Here is a 14,066-nt window from a genome sequence, read left to right as displayed (position 1 = left end):
AAAGAAGAAAGAGAAAACCTTTGTTAATAACAGACAGTACTGAAAAGGAATAAAAAGCAAAGGCCAATACAAAAGCAAGTTAGAAAATGGAATTTTTTCAGAGAAGAAAATGAAGGTCTTGGAAGTGACATTAAGCATTTCACTGTAATGCAAATTAAAAAATACGTTAATAAATATTAAGTTGAAAATTTTTTTAAACCAGGAAAAGAAAAAAATGTGTGCCAGTGTTTATTCATTTTATAGAACACCAAGTAAGTGCATCTTAAATCCATAAATACAGAATAAACTATTAAGATAAAAAGAATAGAGACAGAAGCTTTGTAGCATCCTGCCCCCTTTTGTTTTCTGATATCCAAAAGCTGGTTTAACTCCATTAAATAAAATCCATTTTTATATCATGCATTATTATCCCCCTGATAGTCTTCATGTGATGCTTTTTCCATTCATGCGTGTTGTCACATCTTGTAGTCCTAGCCACATGCTATTCTGTATTGCCCTATAATGAACATTATTCCATTGTTTTTCCATATTTATGTGCAGTCTCCATCAGTATCACGCTTAGTAGTTGTGTACTATTCCTTCTGATTGACATACTTTAATTTATTAAGCTCTTCCCCCCATGTTTACTTTTCTTTTACTCGTTAATAAAGCGCAGGAGTGTGAAAAATTGCAGTAAGCACTGGGGATCAAAGATCAACAAAAGGAAGTCCCTGCTCTTAGGAAGTTAACAGATAAGTGGAGCTGTTTGGTCAGGGAACAAAAGGTGAATTGCATGACTGATGCTTTTCTTATAAAGCAGCTTTTTTACGTGATATGGTGAGGCAGTTTCAACTTTATTTTAATTTTTTTCCTACACTACTGTTCTGATTTTTATGTATGTTTGTTACAATTAAAAGCAGTCACTTGTTAAAATATCAAGTCACTGAATTTCCCTCTCCATTTTGTTTCTGTTGTCTAAAAACTGAGAAGTTTTTCATTTCTTCTGATAATAATAATTGCTATTTTACTTTTGAAATATTTCCAATATGAGATACAAAGCTACTCAGTTAACCTAACGAAATTGGTCAGAAAAATCTAGATGTACTGTTTTATTTAGGAAACCTCGAGATCTGAGTATAATTCTGGGTATTTTTCCATTTGGTTTTATTCATCTGTGTCTTCTCCATACCAGCATCATACTGTTTTAGAAAATGATTCAAGTGTGCATTTTACGTCTGTATGCAGAATACTCAAAAAGCATGTACTTTAAAGTAAAATAATTTAAAATCCAAGGCTCACCCTAAGTTTCAGTTTTGCTATATATCCTGATCTTACTCTTTGCTTACATAACTTTAATCTTAGTTTACTTTTTGATCCTCAGCTCCTTCATCTGTGAAATTAGGAGCAATAATACTTGGTGGGGTTAGCTTGGGAAATCTGTCAGAGGAATCTGTGTGCGATCATCTACTAGGCGAGCTGACGGGTCACAGGTTCTCAGTGAATGCCAGCCCCCACTGCCCTTCCATATTGCTCTAGAGCCATGTTGTCCAAAGCTATAGTCACTAGCTAAATGTGGCCATTTAAGTAGAATGAAACAAAATGTGAAATTCACTCTCTCAGTTCTATCGGCCACGTTTCATGTGTTCATGGGACACCTGTGACTACTGTCTGCCACGTTAGGCAATGCAGGTAAGAACACTCCCAGCATCCAGGAAGTTCCAATTTAGACTGCAGCTTGAATCTTTGGCTTTTCACCCTGATCAGGAAATTTACGGTACTGGCAATGATTTGGCTAATGCTGCAGTTTGTGATACTATCTTTTCTTCCATTCATGTGGAAGAGCGGTAATAAAGTTGGTTAAGTACAAGGCCACTGTCTTTGTGCTACCTGTACCCTGGGAGCTGACACAGCGGTACCTGTCCTGTTTATCTCTTGCAAAAGGGCAGGAAGTAAGAGTGATTGGAGGGTGTCCGTGGCAGGCTGTTAGAAGGCCATCTGTGTCCCGAGATGTTTAAACTCCGGCGAGTGTGAATTTGTGTAACTTACAAAAATGTAATTAAATAAGCCTCTCCCTCCTGCTTTGTCTCCAGGAAAGAGAATACTGTGCCCGGCCCAGACTGGACATCATCCAGCCACTTTCCGAGACATGCGAGGAGATCTCTTCGGATGCGCTGACGGTCCGAGGCTTTCAAGAGAATGAGTGCAGAGATTATCATTTAGGTGAGACTTGGTAAAGATCTGCTCACTTGGTTTCTGTACTTTTGCTTACCTCCCTTCTACTTTACTCATAGAAAAGGGAATTCCAATCCAGGTGTAGAAAACATCTTAGTATCTGGTGGGCCTTTTATGTTGAAAATGACGGTTTCTGGGCCCAGAGTATCTGGACCATGGAACCTGCCTGAGTTACAGCAACAAGGGAAGACTAGACACGTGGCCAGGACTGAAGTGAGGAGTTGGTGCCTTACTTTTTCAGTTACTGTGCTAACAGCTTCAGCGCCATTCAACCTGATGTCATACAGCGTGACTCTGTGGTTGTCGTATCACTCCCAGCTTTGTGTCCCTGGGAGGTTTGCACGGGGACAGTGGAGAAGTTCTCTGTCTGTGACCAGGTGCTCAGAGCCCACACTGGGCATTTGGCGAACGTTTGTTGTGTGAATAAATGAATATACCAATCACTACTGAGAAACAAAGGGGAATCATTGCTGTTTAGTCACGCCGCGGTCACCTGTGCTTGAGTGGCATCATACCCCTGTAAGATACATTAATGAGAACAGAAGAGTGAAATTTTTTAGAAATCCTTTTCTGCATTAAAAACAATGGACAGCTTTTGAGAACGTTTGCGGTTGTCATTTTGGTCAAAGGAAATGAAGAACTAGTCCACACACGTTTGAACTTTGTCCTGTGATTCCTGAGCAGCTGCAGACGTGGATTCTGGACGTGGTTAAAGCAGCTGTGACTCCCGGAGCGCAAGTGTCCAGTCTGGGCATTTTGCTCAGAGCCAACTCTGCCGCACACTTGGAAACCCCTCAGAACAGGTTCTATAATTGAATTCTGCAGGAAACCCTTGCGATCGGCATTGTGCACAGCATGCTGAAATGATAGATTATGTCCCCAGGGCTTGGGCGTCCGTCATTTATGCTTTAGATGGCCTTGACCTTGATGAGGAGGAAACATTTATTGCGGACTGTAGGGTGTAATTGTTCTGTAAAAATAGAACTGTGCTATAAATGGCCATAAAGAAAGTTTATATACAGTAGATGGATTCTAACATGCAATAGGCATGGAGAATTTTGAACACTATTTTCAGCTGAAGTCAGAATGTTAATGTATTAAATGCAGAATCTTAAACTCACCTTTTTAAAAAAAATTTTTGGTATTTCCTTTTTGCCTCCTTCCTTTCCTCACTCCTTTCTTCCCCTCTCTCCTCTTCTGCTTCTCCCTCCCTTCCTCCTCTCCAGCCTCCATCCCTTCCCTTTCAATAGTTCTACATTCTTTGCAAACACTGGTATATATTCTGTCATCCTCTATCCCGTCTTCACCTCTCTTCCCTTTCAGCAGAGCCAACACATTTGCTACAGGAATAGACAAGCTTTCTCTCCAGTCTTAAATTGAGTAGCCAGGTTCCTGCAACCCTGGCCACGTTTCCTGCTGTTGAATTACTCGAGTCTTCCCTGTGCTTTTACCTGTAGAATCCTCGGAAGGGGAATCACTCTTTTACATCGTGAGTCCGAGAGATGTCGTTGTGGCCAAGGAACGAGACCAAGATGACCACATCGACTGGCTCCTTGAAAAGAAGAAATATGAAGTAGTTTGGGTTTTATTTTCTTCAAAGTATTGACCTGACTGAAACATAGAAAGAATAAAAGATTTTTGTAGTAAATCTTTCAATTAGTTTGCCCCGAGCCAAAAATCTGTGCAAGGCTAGTAGGCTTCCAATACCCTCTGCAGAAATTGGGGGACAAGGAGACTATAGCAAGATTCACTTGCTTTGCTAATAAATGGGGGGGGGGGGGATGGAGAAGGGTGGAGGGAGTAGGTTAGACCCAGCCTCTTGGAGTTCATATTTTGTGACTTTTTCTCCCCAAGGAAATTAAATGGAGCTAGTATTTCAGAGTGGTCCCCTTTATATTTTAGTGAAATCCATCACTCTGTGCTTAGTTCTTATGTAAAAGTAAAGCTATCGAACTGATAATACTCAGGGTGGTTTGCATAGAATAATGTCTTCAACTTCACTAGGTCTTGATTTAGATGGACTTGAGTAAATAATGCATGATGTTTTCTCAAAAAGAAAACATTTTTCTATTTCAGTTGCTGCAAAGGCATTATGATGTTGGTTTAGTTAGAGAAACTCTGTAAGTAGGCCTATATACTAATCAATTAAAAACAACAATGAAATGTCCACTATTTGTTGCTCTCAGTTTGTAACTACCTGGAAAGACTTGGGAAAACAATTTTTTTTCAATTCATGAACTCTTTAGATTGCAGGTATTACTATCCAGTTCCTAACTCAGTTATTTCACCTTATTGCTTTAGATGAAATAGTTTCTTTCTTTTTATTTTTTTATTTATTTTATTTTATTTTTTTATTTTTGACAGGCAGAGTGGACAGTGAGAGAGAGAGAGAGACAGAGAGAAAGGTCTTCCTTTTTGCCATTGGTTCACCCTCCAATGGCCACTGCGGCCGGCGCTCTGCAGCCAGCGCATCACGCTGATCCGAAGCCAGGAGCCAGGTGCTTTTCCTGGTCTCCCATGGGGTGCAGGGCCCAAGCACTTGGGCCATCCTCCACTGCACTCCCGGGCCACAGCAGAGAGCTGGCCTGGAAGAGGGGCAACCGGGACAGAATCCGGCGCCCCGACCTGGACTAGAACCCGGTGTGCCGGTGCCGCAAGGCGGAGGATTAGCCTATTGAGCCACGGCGCCGGCCGCAATAGTTTCTTAAAGACATAATTTTATGAATCAAACATTTATGTTGGAGAATTACTAGGAAAATCTCCAAAGTAAAATCAGATTTTCAAAAGCTTCATTGTAGATGGACATAAACACAAGCATATAGTTTATTTTTTATTGAAACACACAGGAGAAGTGCCTCTTTGTCAGTGTATTTCATACATATTTAGAATGATAGGCGCCCTTTTTTTTGTTTGGAGCCTTGGAAGTTTTGTTGTTTTTTTTGATTTGTGTCTAAAATGTGTTTCCAATATCATAATGTGGAATTCAAATGGAAATGAGAGAAGTCTTCATTTTGGTTGACTGCCTTTGTGTTTGAGGTTGAATTTAGTGAGGCTCATTCAACCATAGCATTGAAAAATTCCAGTGCTTCAAGCAAAAGCCATAGGGAAAATGGGGCTTTATTTATGTAGTCCAGAATGTTAAAACATAATAAATGTAGTGTTTATAACCTCAATCTCTCTCTTTTTCCCTCCCTCCTTTTCTACTGCTTTTATCGTGCTTCTGTAAACAAAGGAAGCTTTGATGGCAGCTGAAATTAGCCAAAAGAACATTAAAAGGCATAAGATTCTGGTAAGTGTACAATCTTATTATTTGAAATAAAAGTTTATGTTTCTGTAAGTCATAACAAGACTGAAAATAATTTGAAAAGAACAGGTCCTTTGGAGAATTTACTTCAAACTAATTCTCTAGCCTGTGAGGTCAAAATACTTCATTTTATTGAATCAGCTTCTGCTTGTAAACAAGAGACTTAACACCTGCTAGGAGGTAGTTGTAGATAATCTGGAAACCATATTTGTGAAATACACTTTAAATCCATAGCTTTCCAGTTATATTTGTGGAAGTTTCTTTAAATCGTAGGTAAAAATCACATTACCACAAAATTTATCAAAAGAATGGTTTCTTAAAACTAGATTGCTTCAATGTCTCCATAATAACAGACTCGGTTGATTTTGTTATGGAGACTAATCTAGGACATCAAATATATTTTTATTACATTTCGGGCTCCAGGAAAATCGAGTGTCTGGAAGCCTATTTCTTTGCTAACTGTGACAGTGAATGCGCGCCTGGAGAGCAGAATCATGTCCTTTGGGTGTGAAGGGTCCTTAGACAGCATCCAGCCCAGTGCCCTGGCTTTAAGGATGAAAACGGGAAAGTCAGTCTTTTATGGCTGCGTGGGTTTCAGGACAAATCCCTTCTCCTGCACTTTCCTCACCTGAAGCTCTTCTGTAAACTTCCACATAAAAGCCTTCGTTCTACTGGGTGTGAGCGAGGTGATTTGGGAATACTAGGCGCAAAGCAAACCACAGCATCTTTATTTTTCAGTCAAAATTGTGGAGAATAAGCAAGGATTCTGTAAAAACAAAAGGACAAGCATTCCAGCCCTTAGTGCAGGTGAAAGGGCAAAGAAACGAGGTGTTTTGGTCTGCTTGGTTACGTGGCGTAGCTGAGGGACCAAAGGTAGACCCTGAAGAACGGGGGTCTGTCTTGGAGCTGCAGATTGCAATTTGAGCCTTAAGTCCTACCTCAGATCTCCCTGTTAGAAAGATTCTCTGATGGAGACCGTGGGCCAGAGGGAGGCCAGCTGGTTATCTAAATGGGGAGTGCAATGGCAAAATGAAGGCTGATGGGAGATACAGTGACCCTGATTCTTTGGAGTGTGGTGTCAGACACTGTGAACAAGAGAGTGAGTGGAAGCCAGGGTGGATCTCAGGCTTCTGCCTGGACTGTGCTGCCATTCACTAACAGAGAGTTGGGCTTTGTGGGGAGGACTGGTGGAACTGAATTCTGTTCTCACCACATCGAGTCTGACGCATCGACAGGACATCCCATCTGGATTCAAAAATAGACAAGGGAATTACCAGCTACAAGTGTCTGTGGGATTTGTGATTTTGGATCAGCCCACATGGCACTGGTGTATGGCATCAGGGAGCAGGGTGAGCCGTAAATGGAACCATCAGAAACACTGTGATTCAGGGGTTAATACATTCAAAGCAGATCTGGAATGGCAAGAAGACTGGGTCATGGGAGCTTTGGGGTTAAAGAGGGTTTCATGCTTAAATAGTTGAGGTTACTGGGTCAAAAAGATAAGACAAGCTCAGCTGGTCAGTTGTTGACTGCTTTGGTTAACCTTCAAGTAACTAGTACATTACTTATTTTCCACGTTACAGGGAGTGAGAAGTGAAAAGGAGACGATCAAGTAGAGTAGAAGTTAGATTTTCAGGTTAGCTGTGAAGTGTTAGCAAGGCTGTGACATCATGGCATGGTGGTGGTGACTGTTGGGATTTGGTATTTTGTGTAAGAGACATTTAAACATGCTTACACCAAATGAAAAAAGCTCAAATAGTGTTGGCATTAAAAACATACTGAGAAACGGGGGTGCTGAGCACGCCACGGTGAGGAGGCATGGATGTGTGGGGAAGTGCCGCAGGGACTGGCTCTGCAGGGAGACACTGTCTTCTCTGACACTGGGCAGACCCTCGGAAAACACTGTGAGCTGTGAGCTGCTTCCAGAGAAATAAAGTAGGTACCATTTTTCGTTTGAGCTCCTGTAGATTTGAAATAGCATCTTCCACTTAGTACTCATTAAAGAATCCATAAGCTAATCAAAACTATGGGAGTTTCCTATCACTCTTGAAATGGGTGTGCCCTATTTATTAACTGTGCACAAAATTTTTTCTCTAAGCATGATATGATTTTATACCAGACATCCAAAGAAGAAATGAATTACTGCTGTTTCTGCCTTCTGAGAAGAAATTTTATAAGTCTGTCATTTTATTACAGCATTTTATTATATCATTTCTTACAGCACTGCTTTAGCCTTGGGATGGAGTTAGGTGGTTCACACTTTCCTGATGAAAGCCTAAGAACCAGAATTTTATATCCAGGGACAACATGGGATTATTGGGTCAAGTTTCTAGTATCAGAGATTTCCTGTGTAGCAGATCTCTTAGAGGGAAGTAGATTAGGAACCTTTGAAATAGTCACATTTGTTTTTGAAAACTTATGAATTTTATAATGTGCATAAAAAAGAAGCAACCATAATTACATAAAGCAAATTTACAAGACATGTAAACAGGTGGCAATAAACAGTGCTCACAGAACCCTAATGTCATGGTCTGCTCAGAAATTGGGACTTACTTCAGTTGTTCCAGCTGAATTTTAAAAATTCCTTCATTTCATTTTTCTCTAGGATATTGGCTTGGCCTATATAAATCACCTGGTGGAGAAAGGAGAATATGACACAGCAGCACGGTAGTAATGACATGTTCCCAATTATTTGTTAAGATACATGGGATTGGGGTCCAGCGCTGTGGCACAGCAGGTAAAGCCACAGCCTACAGTGCCAGCATCCCATATGGGCACAGGTTCGAGTCCTGGCTGCTTCACTTCTGATCCAGCTCCCTGCTAAGGCACCTGGGAAAGCAGCAGAGGATGGCCCAAGTCCTTGGGCCTAGCATCCAACATGGGAGACCCAGAGGAAGCTTCTGGCTCCTGGCTTCGGATCGGCCTGGCTTCAGTCATTGCAACCATTTGGGGAGTGAACCAGTGGATGGAAGATCTCACTCTCTCTGTCTCTCTCTCTCTCTGTCTCTTTCTCTAACTCTGCCTTTCAAATAAATAACTAAATCTTTGGGGGAAAAAAAAAAGATACATGGAATTGGCCAGTGATGACAATTCTAAGTAGCAAACATTTTTTTCATGTATTTCTAGCAAAGGTAATTTTTGAATATTAATGGTTTCAACCACAAAATGGATTAACATATGTATTATCCCTCCAATTACTATCACATTTTCAGCAAAGGAAAATTATTTTTCTCATTAGTTTATGAGAAGTGAAAAGAACCATGAAGTATGTGAGAGTTTACCTTATTTATGAACTAACAAGTTAACCTGCCAGTTTCATGGGTGCCAACAGAAGACAGGAGTTGCCTGGATTGGAGCTAAAGGATTCTCTCAGCACTTATCATAACCAGCATGCAAGTACACCAGTAGTAGTGGCCAAAGTACTATTACACCAGTTGTATTAACTGCAATATCAGTATTTTCCCCAGTTCCCGTAACAACACAGTAACCTAGATGACTCTGCCTGTGCTGTGGATAGTGTTACAGGAGAGGAATCCTGAGTTTAGGGTGTCTGCTTGGAGGGCTGCCTGAGAAGCACAGAGCTCTTTTCTTGTTCTAGACAGTAATCAAACCTGCCCTTTGCTCCCGAGGGAGGCCCTACCTGGATCCTCTCATTTTGAGGGCTGTTTGCTTTATAAGCATCCTTGGAAGGTAGTCCATGATTCTGTGCCTCCACTCACAGTTCAAGGAGAATTGTTTCCAAACAAGAGGGTCAGACCAATGGAAGTGGTCAGACCCCAGGGTCCCAAGTGAAAGCATAAGTGTTCTATAGCGGGCCTGTGGGTGAGTGAGAGGGCTCTGGCTGGTACCCACCTGCATGACCATGTGGCAGCCCTGGAAGATGACCCGCAGGTCTGGCTTCACTAGCTTGAGATCATTGGAGAAAGTGCATGCCTTTGATGTATAAAGTCACACATCCAGATTCTGCACTGTGAGAGCCTTGTAGTTTTCTGAAGGCTGATTTTAAGTCCTTGTTTAAAACCACCCAGGAAGGATCCAGCACTTTTGGGTCTGTTAGTTTCTTCAGGGCAAGAAAAATCTCAAAACCAGCAGTGCTTACGTGGGTAAATAGGAAACTCAGGCTAGGGAGAAGCCCCCAGTCATCTTCTAAAATATGTTCATCTTTACTTGCAAGTATTTACTTAGAAGTATTTATGGTATTTGTCAACTTGTTATGCAACCAAGTGAGTAACAGTAATTCCCTCATGTCCATTGGCACTTGAGGTAGAAATCTGTCTAAACTCTGGGAAGAAAGATTTATCTAAACCACAGAGGAAAATGTCCACTTACTTCATCTCTGTTTGTTGTTTTATTTATACTTTCTTCCTCTCTGGGATGTTTTTATTACCAGCAAATGCCAGAAGATTCTTGGAAAAAATGCAACACTTTGGGAATATGAAGTTTATAAATTTAAAGAAATTGGACAGCTTAAGGTAAGCAAAGCTTTATTTTAACTCCTTATTTTTACATATAGCATATTAATATTGAGATGGAAATAAACTGAAAATAATAGTTCTTTATTGAGAAGTATTATCCCAGCTGGAAAGAAAGAAAAACTTGTAGAAATTTTAAAATATAAAAATAATATTTTATGTTTATAAAACATTTATATTATGCATATGATAGGTTTACTTTATTTGCAGTTTTCTCTGTGTTTAGATAGAATTTTCATGTTCTTTTTAATGATTTTGAAAAATAGGTATAATCTCAGTACATTGTAAAACATAGGACTTTTTTAATTTGCTGAAGAAATAATATATTTTTAATTAGCATTTTACCTGTTGGAAAACAAATGGAAAAATTTGACAATGTAACACTAATAAAATTTTTATATTTGTTTTTAAATCTTTCAACAATATGCAACATCCAGATGAATCATCAGTTATTCCTGAGTTTAAAATGTTTTTAAATTTTTTCAGTATTTGTGGGCCTTCTGAATGCTCTCTTGGAATTATGGTATAATTTTTTAAAATCATGGTTATTTAGTTCCTCAACCCTCTGACTTGTACTGTGCTAGTCCCATAAATTTATTCTTCCCCAAGAGGCCCTCAACAAACTTCTTACGGCGTTTACCAGGCTGTTCCTCAAGGATTTTCTCAGTCCTGTGGCCCTCTTTACCCGGATGACTACGTAACCCAGATCTCTCTTTGGAATTGTGTGTGATGGCTACTTCTCTTTGTTTATACTGCTGATAATGACAGCTAAATGTAACTCTACTTCCTTCCAAAATTTGTCCTCCTTTCAGTCTGTGTTTATCACACACAGTAAACCCATTCCCCCATGCTCGACAGCTCAAAGCCACTGTTCTTGAGAACATCTTACCTCTTGTTCTATTTCATATTCCACCTCGTTGCCATGTCAGCCCCACTGGGCTCTGCCCTTCCACTCCTGTATCAGCCTGAGCTGTTGGAAGGGCCTTCAGAAAGATCTGTGACTTCCCTAGTACCTATGGCTTCCCTCTTCCCATAGAATAAAATTGGGATTGCTTGCACGGCCCCACATCTCTTTCCTGTCCAGCCTCATCTCCCTTCAGTGACCCCTGTCTCACGTCTGTCGGGCCTCCATAGCACAGATGCACATCCTTGGCTGCACTCCTTTGCTACTGTTTTTCCCCTGCCAGATGTCCTTCTCTTGCTTTGCCTCACAGACCCCAGCCTCAGTGGGCACGGTTCTCCCCTGCTGCCACAGTCCTGTTACCGCCTTTCCTGCAGCACTCAGCATAGATTGGCACAGTTACCTGTGCAGATGTCTGCCTGTGGAATTCTGAGCTGGTGGGCGATAATGACCCTCGTTCATGTCCCAAGCCCAAAGCACGACCATGGTGTGTAGGGGGCACTCTAGGGTAACTGAATAGTACTGAAATATTTAACTTCTAACACAACACTGAAAATACTGTACTAGGAATACAAGAGGTATTTTTCCTAAATTCAGAAGACGACTGTGAGTTTTAAAGGTGAATATATTTCAGTTTCTGAAGAAAGGTGATCAGATGACCTATACTCCTTGATTACCTAAGAAGTTGACTTTTATAATCTCTGTGACATTCTCTCTCTTATTATTTAGATTTTCATTAATTCCTCAGTAAGACCAGAGAAATAAAGGTTCACTTTGTTAATTTTTAAATTAGAAATGTACATTTATATCTTGTGCATAATTATGATATAGGTTCATTTCACTGCTTTTTGAAGGTTTTTTCTTTTTTCTCCCTTTCCCTTAGGCTATCAGTCCTTATTTGCCAAGAGGGGATCCAGTTCTGAAGCCACTCATCTACGAAATGATCTTACATGAATTCTTGGAAAGTGATTATGAGGTGTGGCATTCTGCTGTGGACATACTGACTTGTTCTCAATGGGAAGTTTAAGACATGTAGAAAGCAGAGGCAGGCAGTTCGCCTCGCGGTTAAAATGCCAGTTAGGCCACCCACAACCCCGGCCTCAGCTTTGACAGAACTCTGGGAAACGCTTTCATTGCTGGTTGTTTATTAAAGAATGTTACAGATGATACAGATGGAGAGATGCGCAGGGCAAGACATATGGGAAGGGGCTCAGGGCTTCCATGTTCTCTCTACAAAACCTGTCCTTTAGCCGGCGCCGCGGCTCACTAGGCTAATCCTCTGCCTAGCGGTGCCGGCACACCGGGTTCTAGTCCCGGTTGGGGCGCCGGATTCTGTCCCGGTTGCCCCTCTTCCAGGCCAACTCTCTGCTGTGGCCAGGGAGTGCAGTGGAGGATGGCCCATGTGCCTGGGCCCTACACCCCATGCTAGACCAGGAAAAGCACCTGGCTCCTGGCTCCTGCCATCGGATCAGCGCGGTGTGCCGGCCGCAGCGCGCCGGCCGCGGCAGCCATTGGAGGGTGAACCAACGGCAAAGGAAGACCTTTCTCTCTGTCTCTCTCTCTCACTGTCCACTCTGCCTGTCAAAAAATAAAATAAAAAAACCTGTCCTTTGATTTGTATGTTAGCTTGATTACTTAGGCATGATTGATTGACCTATTAGTCACTGGGGGATCTTTTCAGCCTTTAGCCGCTGTCCCTTCTCCAGAGGTTGAGGGGTGGAAAATCCCACCCACCTAATCCTGCTTTCATCTTCCAGAGCCCCAGCCCCCATTCAGCCCACTACCTGCACAAGTCACTGTGGAAACTCCAAGGATTATTATAAAAGTTGTGTGTGCTGGGAGGAGCCAATTTTTATTTCATAAAGTCTGATTTGAAGAGCGTCTTTCTCTGCTTTCTCCCTCTAAATAGGGTTTTGCCACGTTGATCCGAGAATGGCCTGGAGATCTGTATAACAATTCGGTAATAGTTCAAGCAGTCCGGGACCACCTGAAGAAAGATAGTCAGAACAAGACTTTACTGAAAACCCTGGCCGAACTGTGAGTACATTCTAGGACTTCTTTCTCTAAGTCGGTCTTCATTGTAAACTTTTGTATTCTGGAGATTGGGCAAACTCTGAATGAGGAAGATGCCACTTATATTATTTTTCTACCTTTACTAAGAACTTTTCATAAATCTCAAATAACAGTTAGAAGGCAAGGACAGTGTGTGGAACTATGCAGCTGTGTTGTCAGAGGGAGGAAGTACCCCAGCCCTCAGCACTGGGAAGAGGCAGCATTGGGCAACAGAAGGGCAGCTGGGTTTTAGATCAGGCAAGCAAAACAGTCTGCCAGTGAGCAAGGCTCTGGATTCTGTTATCCTTAGAACTTAGTCAGTTAACCTCTCGAGCATCAGCTCGTATCTGTACATTACAGGTTTTTTCGTGAGATCGTTTTAAGCATTGAGTGAGATGCTGTACTAGAGCACCGAGTGTGGTACCCAACTTTCTGGCCTCAGAATGGAAGCTTGGTTGCTATTTTCCGTATCTGTTGTGCACTCTTCTGGTGCAGGAAGCCTTGTGCCAGATGCCTGGGAGGCAGAGATAGATGATACACACTCATGCCGTCAGGGAGCCTCAGGCTAGGGCAGGAAGAGGGACACTGTGGGTCCATCCCAGAAGTCATCCTGTTGGCTCTTCCTCAGCACCCCACCCCCCTCAGGGGCCCCATCTTCTTACTGCTTTCGCCCAAAACTAACAGATGTTGACCAGAATGGCCTAGAATTCAGGACTGCCTCGGGTTTTCAGCAGAGGGGGTGTGTTTCCCGCATTCTCACTCAGAACACCTATCATCTTCCTTTGGAAAGCTTGTTCTAGATGTCCCTTAGATTTGGCACTACTGTTAATAAAGAACTAGCAATACAGTTCCTGTTTAGCTGGCATTCGGAAGCTGACTTAGGAACTTAACATGAAAAATCTAAAGGGAAAGAACGCATTTCAATTCTGTAGAACCCACTTACACATAGGCTTTTGGAAGATAACCCATTTTTCAGCTCAACGCTTAGGAATTTTGCTGATTTTTCTCTTACTAAATTGAGAATTTTTCATACTGGTTCATAATTTATTTTTCTGGTATACAGATTTCTATAATACTTTTGAGATTGAACATTCCCCCCCATAAAAAATTTTATTACTTGAATATT

The 14,066-nt window shown here is 41.6% G+C and overlaps 1 protein-coding gene across 6 annotated transcripts in view; it reads left to right on the top strand.

The window, feature by feature from the left end:
• VPS41 (VPS41 subunit of HOPS complex) overlaps nucleotides 1-14,066 on the top strand; it is a 187,422-nt gene that overhangs the window by 133,956 nt on the left and 39,400 nt on the right. For all 6 annotated transcript variants that reach the window (XM_008261661.4, XM_008261660.4, XM_070059752.1 and 3 more), the window contains 7 exons: nucleotides 2,070-2,199; nucleotides 3,669-3,784; nucleotides 5,444-5,500; nucleotides 8,121-8,182; nucleotides 9,906-9,987; nucleotides 11,772-11,864; nucleotides 12,798-12,925. In XM_008261661.4, coding sequence (XP_008259883.1) covers nucleotides 2,070-2,199; nucleotides 3,669-3,784; nucleotides 5,444-5,500; nucleotides 8,121-8,182; nucleotides 9,906-9,987; nucleotides 11,772-11,864; nucleotides 12,798-12,925 — 668 coding nt within the window. The remainder of the gene's footprint in view (nucleotides 1-2,069; nucleotides 2,200-3,668; nucleotides 3,785-5,443; nucleotides 5,501-8,120; nucleotides 8,183-9,905; nucleotides 9,988-11,771; nucleotides 11,865-12,797; nucleotides 12,926-14,066) is intronic.

The sequence above is a fragment of the Oryctolagus cuniculus genome, chromosome 16 (genome assembly GCF_964237555.1).
Source record: "Oryctolagus cuniculus chromosome 16, mOryCun1.1, whole genome shotgun sequence".
NCBI classification, from domain to species: Eukaryota; Metazoa; Chordata; class Mammalia; order Lagomorpha; family Leporidae; genus Oryctolagus; species Oryctolagus cuniculus.
Note: the sequence above shows the minus strand (reverse complement) of the source record. Positions and strands in the feature narration are given on the sequence as shown.